At 37.7% G+C, this 9,883-nt stretch overlaps 1 protein-coding gene across 4 annotated transcripts in view; it reads left to right on the forward strand.

Annotated features, from left to right (window-relative positions):
• The window catches only part of TET1 (tet methylcytosine dioxygenase 1), a gene marked incomplete at both ends in the record, with an annotated part of 122,889 nt that extends 113,431 nt beyond the window's left edge, over window positions 1-9,458 (forward strand). For all 4 annotated transcript variants that reach the window (XM_079699019.1, XM_079699020.1, XM_079699021.1 and 1 more), the window contains 3 exons: window positions 717-854; window positions 2,612-2,960; window positions 8,446-9,458. In XM_079699019.1, coding sequence (XP_079555145.1) covers window positions 717-854; window positions 2,612-2,960; window positions 8,446-9,458 — 1,500 coding nt within the window. The remainder of the gene's footprint in view (window positions 1-716; window positions 855-2,611; window positions 2,961-8,445) is intronic.
• Window positions 9,459-9,883: the final 425 nt, after the last annotated feature.

Consider the following 9,883-nt stretch of genomic DNA (forward strand, 5'->3'; position numbering starts at 1 on the left):
CAACCACAGATTGGGAGAAAATAATTGCAAATCATATATCAGAGAAAGGAGAAAATAAGTGTGTAAAATACCTAATTTTAAACATAGGGAATTCCCTGGCAGTCCAGTGGTTAGGACTCTGTGCTTTCACTGCCGAGGGCCTTGGTTCAATCCCTGGTTGGTGAGCTAAGATCCTGCAAGCAGAGTGGCACAACCAAAAACAAAAACAGAAACATAACCAGAAGTCCATATTTTTAAAATTTTTATTTAAAAAATAAAAATTAAAATATTTATTTGTATTATCATGAATAACAAGCTCTGTTAAATTCCAACCTTTCGTTTAAAAAAGTTATTAATTTACTTTCTATACTGGTTCATGAATATATATGTACATCTACTTTTTATAGACATTGAAAACTGGATACATGATCAAAGCACTGTATTATTCTTTCTTCCTAATGAAATATTTCAGGCTACTGTTCTTGTTTATCCACCCCCAGCAGGTATTAATGCCCTCACCTTGCCTTCAGTGATTGCCATTTTAATCCATGTAGTCTCAAATTCTTTACCCTGAATATTACTAAACTAGACAATCACTAAAATAATATACTGTAGTGTCAGATATCTCTGAAATTATAAAGTGTATTTAACTCATAAACTTTATCAGAAAGTGAGTTTTACTCTTTATTGAAGGTGATTCTATCTCTTAAAACCATGGGTCATACATTATTTTTCAGGTGGCGCTTGAACACGCTGCTCAAGAATGTCGGCTTGGCAAGAAAGAAGGTCGTCCTTTCTCTGGGGTCACTGCTTGCCTAGACTTCTGTGCCCACCCCCACAGGGACATTCACAACATGAATAATGGGAGCACGGTGGTATGTACCTGGGTGGCTTTTGATTCTAAAGGCTCCATCACTGTACGTTCAAGCTGAAGTCCTTAAGGATGATTATTGTGACAAATCCTATTTTATGTCTGTTCCACATAGTATATATCGATAGTGCTCCCAAAGAGTTACAGAACCAGCCTGAAATACTTTGTTGAAAGTCTTAAATTATACATTTAATTGTGGTAGGTTTGTTGGGATGTAGAACTACATGATTATTCAAAGCAACCATTCTGTGCTATCAAACTGGTAGGTAGGAAGTTAAGCAACTTAATGTTTCTTGCCATCTGTACTTCAGGTTTTTTGTGAGGGAACCGTGCCAAATTTACCATCCTTTTTATTAATATTGGTTCTTAGTGCTAGTATGTAGAAATATTTAGAAGAAATATTTGCACATATATGTGCATACTATGTTTATAGCCATGAAAAGAATCACATGCCCATAGCAAGAAGTCAATCAAGTTAATCTTAAATTAAGGAGAAGACCACAGGAAAAATCATTCAATAGTCCTTTTATAAGGGAAATGAGTTTGCTTCAAGTAGTTATCTTCTTACCTAGTAAAACAGATTAATAGAGAGTGATTGCCTCTATTTCTGCACTACACCATTTTGGACTCTTAGAAGACATAGCTATGATTATTACATTCTGATTGGAAGTGTACCATCTGATCCATCAAAAGGCAGCCTTCCTTCCTTATTTGCTCAGTGAGGTCTCTCAGTAACAGATTAAGGAGCCAAAACAACTTTTTGCCTATCACACCTTTTCACTGATGTTGCCTATGGTCTCTGAGATCAAAGTTATTTCCAAATGCTGAAATTTTATAAATCCATCCAGATGAATCTTAGCCAAAGAGTGATTCAACATCATGCTTGGCTAGTACATTTTATGTGAGTTGCTCTTCGTTAGAGAATATTAGTGATCAGGTTGGTTTCGGTTCAGAGTCAAACTAAATTTTAGTTCCTCTTCTCACGTTTGTTTGTTTGTTTAATTATTTATTTATTTTTGGCTGTGTTGGGTCTTTGTTGCTGCGCGAGGGCTTTCTCTACTTGAGTCAAGAGGGGGCTACTCTTCGTTGTGGTGTGCGGGCTTCTCATTGTGGTGGCTTCTCTTGTTGTGGAGCACGGGCTCTAGGTGCACAGGCTTCAGTAGTTGTGTCACGCGGGATCAGTAGTTGTGGCACACGGGCTTAGTTGCTCTGCGGCATGTGGGACCTTCCCGGACCAGGGCTCGAACCCGTGTCCCCTGCATTGGCAGGTGGATACTTAACCACTGTGCCACTGGGGAAGTCCACATTATTTAAATATTAAGAAATAGTGTGAAAAAAAAAACTTAAAAAAAAAGAAATAGTGTGATTTATAAGCTAAAGTAATATCTTTTTATTAGTTAATATTTAATATGAAGGTAGTGAACAATTCAGTGACTATTCCTTAACTTAGGCAATGAAATAAGATGGAATGTAACAAAGAAGATGATTTAAAATATTATAAAATGCATAAACATGTATAATAAGTACTTACAAAATCTACTCAACATTATACTGGTCTGCTTACAAACAGTTGATAAGTTATTCAAATTGAAAAGCATTGAGTGGCTTGATATATAAAATATTTTTCCAAAATGAATGAATATACCAGCAGTAACCAACTGAAGACAGTTCCCTTTCACAATGACAACAATAAGAAAGTAGGAATAACTATTATGAATGTGCAGGATCTCTAGTTCCCATTTCATGTTTTCTTCCTATCAGGTCTGCACTTTAACACGAGAAGATAACCGCTCATTTGGTGTTATTCCTCAAGATGAGCAGCTGCATGTACTTCCTCTTTATAAACTTGCAGACACAGATGAGTTTGGCTCAAGGGACGGAATGGAAGCCAAGATCAAATCTGGGGCCATCATGGTCCTCGCACCCCACCGCAGAAAACGAACACGATTTACTCAGCCAGTTCCTCGTTCTGGGAAGAAGAGAGCAGCAATGATGACAGAGGTTCTCGCACATAAGATAAGGGCTGTGGAAAAGAAATTTATTCCTCGAATCAAGCGGAAGAATAATTCAATGACAAACAACAGTAAGGCTTCATCGCTGCCACTTTTAGGTAAGGCTTATTGAGCCTGCTAATTTTCTGTGCACAATTTTCACTGGCACTTTGGTTTGCACTTGTCTTTGCATCTTATTTTTCTTTTTTATCTTTGCCACTCTCTTAGGAGTGAGGTGTTATGAAAAGAAAAACTTTAGATCAGATATCTACCAATCAAGTTAGCTAATTATTTTTATATAGTTTGTTTAGAGTTTAAACTAAGACAGTGAATATATTTCTACATACTTGCCAAAATTAAAAGCCAACAAAAAGGTGACCCATCAGTATTTCTTGGTATTTTTTTCTCTATTTATATTCTTTTTTTTTTAAAAAAAAAAAAAAGCAAAAACAAAGCATGTTCTTATTGTTTGTTCCCCAGCTATTTTGAAGCAAAGCCCCTTCTCAGCATATATAAAATGACATCACTTCCTTGACGTCTTACTTCATCAGCTTTTTTTTTTTTTTCTTCATCAGCTTTAGCATCAGTTTAAGTAGTCCATTCAACAAATATTACTGGGCACTACTTTGAACTGTTCTAGGTATCAGAAATGTAGCAGCGAATAAGAGGGGACATAGTGCTGTGAAAGAATTGCATTTGAATACGGTTGTCAAAAAAGGATTCACTGAGAATAAGGCATTTGAGTAAAGTCCTAAAGGAAATGAGGATCAGCAATGTTTTTATTTGGAGAAATAGCACTCCAGGTAGAAGAAGTGGCAAGTGCAAATTTCAGGAGACAGAATTACCTTGAATACTTGATGTAAGCAAAGAGGCCAGTATGGTTGGAGCACAGTTGTGAAATGGGGAGAATTGTAGGATGTGAGATCAGAGAGGTAAGAGGGGCATCTGAGCAATTCATCTTGGGCTTTGTAGATTGCTGTCAAGACTTTGGCCTATATTTGAGTGAGAAATAGAGAAGGGCTATGATCTGACTCAAACCTAACATCCCAGTTACTGGATTGAAACTAGAGTCAAGTGGGGTAGAGAATAGAATAGTAGGGTGATCATAAACAGGCTATCCTAACAACTCAAGAAAGAGATGATGGAACTTGGACCAGAGTGACTAGTGAGGAGGACAGGAGAAATGTCTGATTCTGGATGTTTTTAAGGTAGAGTCAATGGGATTTCTTTTCTTTTTTTTTTTTTAATTACTGTATTTTATTTATTTATTTATGGCTGCGTTGGGTCTTCGCTTCTGCGCACAGGCTTTCTCTAGTTGCAGGGAGTGGGGGCTACTCTTCGTTGCGGTGAGTGTGCTTCTCACTGTGGTGGCTTCTCGTTGCAGAGCACAGGCTCTAGGCACGTGGGCTTCAGTAGTTGTGGCACGTGGGCTCAGTAGTTGTGACTTGCAGGCTCTGCAGCGCAGGCTCAGTAGTTGTGGTACACGGGCTTCATTGCTCCATAGAATGTGGGATCTTTCTGAACCAGGGATCGATGCCATGTTCCCTGCATTGGCAGGTGGATTCTTAACCACTGTGCCACCAGGGAAGTCCTGGGGATTTCTGATAGATTTAAGTCTAGAGTGTGGACCAAAAAAAGTGTCAAGATTTACCCTGATGTTATTGGCTGGAAGAAACTGGAAGGATGGTTAAACCACCAACTATCATGAGGAAAGGAGGGAGAAGAACAGATTTGGCAAGATAAAGAGAGAAATCAGAGGCCCACTTTTGGACATGGTAAAAGTTCGAGACACCTGTAGACATTCAAGTCTAGACGTTAGGTAAGCAGTTGATTAAGAGTGTAATTCAGAGAACAGGTTCAGACTGGAGATAAAATTTAAGAGGTCAACTGGATAGAGATAGTATTTGAAGCCTTGAGTGTGAATGAAATCACAGAGAAGGAGGTGAAAAAGAAATTTGATCGAGGACAAATCCTGGGAATTTTCAATTTGTAGAGGTTTCAGAGATGTGGACAAACCAGCAAGAGAGACTGAGACTGGGAAGGTGTGGTGTGGTAGGCGTGAAACCACAGAGAGGAGTGATCAGCCCTGTCAAATGCTGCTCCTGTGGCAAGTGAGAGGAAAACTGAGATTTTATCATTACATTTGAAGGCGACTGCTAGAGCAGAGTCTGCAGAACAGTGGTGAGAATGAAGGAAGTAGGTTTATAGGGAAATGGGAGAGAAATGGAAGACATGCATGTTGGCTATAAAGGGGGTCAACTGAATGGAGTGAAGGTTATAGAGTTGAGGTTTTTTTCCTTAAATGGAAATTTTAAAAAATGTACAAAGTGAGTGAATTACATAATGAATTCCACTTCCCTCATAGACTCCTAGTTTAAAAGTTTTTCAATACATAGCCATTCTACGTCATCTATACCATTACCCAGGCCACATGGGTATGAAAATATAAAGATATGACTTGTGCAGTTTTTTGTTGTTGTTTTTTTTTTTTGGTAACAAATTGTAGAAGTCATATCTTACCCACTGAATCATCTTTTATGTGTCACTAAAAGAGAAGGAATCTTTATACCCACAATACCTAAAACAAACAAAAATCAAATAACACCTTAATAAAAATCAGTGCTCAAATTGCTCCACTTGTCTCCTAATTGATTTTTTGTTTTTTACATTTGGTTTGTTTAAATCAGTATCCAAACGAGGTCACACATTATATTTAGTAGATATGTCTCCTATACCTTTTTTTTTTTAATTTAAAGCTTTCTTTTCTTCTTTTCCCTCGTTTTTTCATTTTTCATGATAGCAGAAACCATTGTCCATAGAGGCAAATTCAACTTCAATTAAAAAAAAAATTACTATGGCCAGAACAGTATCTGTGATTTATATACTCCTATTTCTTCACATCAGGAAGTACATAGTGTTTGGTGTGTCTTTTTGTGATGTTAAGACCACGTCAGGGGACTTCCTCAGAGGTCCAGTGGTTAAGACTCAGCGCTTCCACTGCAAGTGGTGCGGGTTCGATCCCTGGTAGGGGAACTAAGATCCCACATGCCGCGTGACACAGCCGAAAGAAAAAAGACTAGGTCAGGTGTTGTTAACCTAATTCACTGATTATAATGTTCCCTAACAGCTTTCTACCTAATGGTTTTAGAAACACTTATGGTCATATTACATATTCTTTATTTCATTAGGAGTTTGTCATTCTTTCTCCACTTTTTAAATCTTCTTTTAAAAAGAAATTGTCCTTGTAATAACTTGTTAATTCTGAGGTATGGGTGATTAAAGAAATCAGAATAAATGCTTAGCTATTTGCCTTTATTCACCAGTGTTAACAATACAAGTTAGTTCCCAAGCATCTTCCAGTGTGATCAATTGTTTTTCTTTTTTTTAATTTAGTATCATTTTGAACTTATGTTTTTTTTAACATAGTTTATATTTCAATGTATATTAAGAAGGTTTTTTTTTCACTATATTTGAAAATGCTTTAAAAGTCTTCAAATTCATATGCTTTCATTCAAATTCCTGTCTTGGATCAGTAGAAACACTTCAAGGTGGCTTCTGATTCTTTTGTCGTGACCCCGATTGTCTTTGATAACTTCCTTAGTTTCTGTTCTGACAAGATGTTCCAGGTTCCTCTTATGTAATCCTGCCCCATATCTAAAATCAGCCATTCCTCCAAGGAGCCTAAAAAATAAAAAAACTCTATTAATTTAAACTGACATTCAAACTAAGAATTACAGTGTATTCTTTAACTTCTTTGATTTTTATATTTTTAAGAGAAGTTGTTTGTTTAAGATGAGACAACTGACAGTGCAGACATTTATATAATACTGAGAAAGATTCAATAGAGATAGTGAAGAGGCAAGGCAAGGGACAATTATCATTCCTTTTTGCTTGTAGTTCCACTTTACAGATATTTATTTAGGTTTATTTTAAGATTCACATATCTGGTTCCGTGCTGCTTGTTAACAGCAGTCATGTCATAACATTTTCATCTTTGTGTCATTCCCCAATAGCATCTTTACATGCTATTCTTTTATATAGATAGATAGATAGATATAGATATAGATATATATACCCTATTAGTAGCCAAATGCACAATATTTGGCCTAAAACTTCTTGTCCTTTTGTAATATTACCCATGAAAGCTTTTTTACAGGTTTTTCCAATTCAATAAAAGACTCATCATATTTTAAATCTTTCCTTCCTGTGAGTTGTACTTTGTTGACAACTTAACCTCTAAGATAGTAGATGCAGCCACAGATAGTAGCACAGATTTCTTGATATACCACTCCTTGGGTCCTGTATATAAATTCTCTCTAGACATGAGAATTATTGTGTCTCCAGGTTATATCATTTGAGGGAAAATTGCAGATCTTCTGAATTAGATAAATGTTTACTATTATATTAATTATTTTAAAACAAGACAACTTTACTTTGCTATTTCTTGGTCCTTAAAATCTACTGCTTTTGCCTTGCAAACATTTTATTAGAACATCAAAACAGGGAGAATGTCCTCAAGAAAAATGTTTCCATTTGATATTAGGTTTGTGTGGATATGTCAGAGCAGATGTCCCACCTTTTGTCCAATGTCATAATAATGATCAACCTACTTGGTGAGAAAGAAACAGAGCTTAAATGCACTTGTTCTGAGGGGTAGGAAGAGCTTATTTATGTGACTTTTCTTTGCCTAATAATTAACTTTGCTGGCTATGATGCTTTCATTACTCAAGTCAGAAAGAGAAAGACAAATACTGTATGCTGACACATATATATGGCATTTAAGAAAAAAATGTCATGAAGAACATAGGGGTAAGACAGGAATAAAGACACAGACCTACTAGAGAATGGACTTGAGGATATGGGGAGGGGGAAGGGTAAGCTGTGACAAAGTGAAAGAGCGGCATGGACATACATACACTACCAAACGTAAGGTAGATAGCTAGTGGGAAGCAGCTTCATAGCACAGGGAGATCAGCTCGGTACTTTGTGACCACCTGGAGGGGTGGGATAGGGAGGGTGGGAGGGAGACGCAAAAGGGAGGGGATATGGGAACATATGTATATGTATAACTGATTAAATTTGTTATAAAGCAAAAAAAATAAAAAATAAAAATAAATCTTTATAAACTGTTACTTTCTTTAACATTTTCGAAAATGAGATCATGCAATACCTAAAATGTATCTAAACAGCTCTTGGGGTAGTGAAATATTGCTCTTGGTCACCATATTATCACTTGCACTGTATTCTGATGTATGGTTTTAATATTTACTTCATAGCCAATTGGGTCATTTCCAGTATCTTACCATTTTAGACAATGGATGCCCTTCTGGCTAAATTTGTGAACTTATTTATGATTATTTCCAAAATAAATAATTTTTTAAGAAAAAAATATTGGGTGAAAAAGCATACGTAAACTACCTACAATTTTTAACATGTGCATATGTCAGGCTTAAAGTAAATAGAACAAAACTGGCCAACATTGCCATCATCAGTGTTTTGTTCTATTATTCTTTGTACTTCTCTTTAAAAATACTGTTTAAAGATAACAACTACCAAAAGTAGTTTGTATTTATCTTCACATTTGGTATCCTTTTCTCTGTTTAGGGAATAAAACAGAGACTGTGCAACCTGAAATAAAAAGTGAAACTGAACCCCACCTTATCTTCAAAGGTTCGGACAACACTAAAACCTACTCACCGACCCCATCCATTCCTCACCCAGTGAAAGAGGCACACTTAGCTCCAGGCTTCTCCTGGTCCCCTAAGACTGCTTCGGTCCCAACAGTTCCTTTTAAGAATGATGCATCAGTTTCGTACGGGTTTTCAGAAAGAGGTAGCAATCCCCACTGCACAATGCTTTCTGCAAGACCCAGTGGTGCTAACGTAGCTGCTGGGGAGTGTGCTGAAATTGCACAGCCTGGTGAAATGGGTCCTCTTTCCACCTTGTCTGCTCCCATGACAGATTCTCTGGCTTATTCTGAGCCTCCCACTGGTCCATCTGAGCAGCTAACTTCCGATCAACCAAACCAGCAGCCCCCGTTCATCCCTTCTCCTCATGAACTTGCTTCTTCTCTGGCGGAAGAAGACGAGCAGCATTCTGAAGCAGATGAGCCTCCGTCAGATGACCCCCTATCAGACGACCCCCTGTCACCTGCTGAGGAGAAGCTGCCCCACATTGTTGAGTATTGGTCAGACAGTGAGCACATCTTCCTGGATGCCAATGTTGGTGGGGTGGCCATAGCGCCCGCCCACGGCTCTGTTCTGATCGAGTGCGCCAGGCGAGAGCTTCACGCCACGACTCCTGTCGAGCACCCCAACCGGAATCACCCTACACGCCTCTCTCTTGTCTTCTACCAGCACAAAAACCTGAATAAGCCCCAACACGGTTTCGAACTAAACAAGATTAAGTTCGAGGCGAAAGAAGCAAAGAATAAGAAAACTAAAGCCTCCGAGCAGAAAGACCAGGCAGCTAACGAGGGTCCTGAACTGTCCACTGAAATTAATGAATTTAACCAGATTCCTTCCCACAAAGCGTTAACATTAACCCACGACAATGTTGTCACCGTGTCCCCTTATGCTCTCACACATGTTGCGGGACCCTATAACCATTGGGTCTGAAGGCTTTTCTCCCCTTCTTAATGCCTTTGCGAGTGCAGTGTATTTTTTCAAGGTGCTCTTAAAAGAAAGTCATGTTGTCGTTTACTATATCTTCATCTCACCCATTTGAAGGCTGAGGTAAAAAAAAAAAAATGGGGGGTGGGTATTTCTTAACTGTGACTATATTTTGACAATTGGTAGAAGGTGCACATTTTAAGCAAAAATAAAAGTTTTATAGTTTTAAATACATAAAGAGATGTTTTGGTTAGGTGTTAACCTTGGTAGAATCACTCAGTTTGGTGCTTTAAATTGTTTACTATGAAACGAGTCATTTTTAGAGGATTTTAACAGGTTCATGTGCTATGATGTAAAATTAAGACACACAGTGTTAACTCTACACAGCTTCTGGTGCTTAACCACATCGACACAAAAATAAGCTGAATTAT

This window comes from Hyperoodon ampullatus, assembly GCF_949752795.1.
Source record: "Hyperoodon ampullatus genome assembly, chromosome: 1".
Classification (NCBI taxonomy): Eukaryota; Metazoa; Chordata; class Mammalia; order Artiodactyla; family Ziphiidae; genus Hyperoodon; species Hyperoodon ampullatus.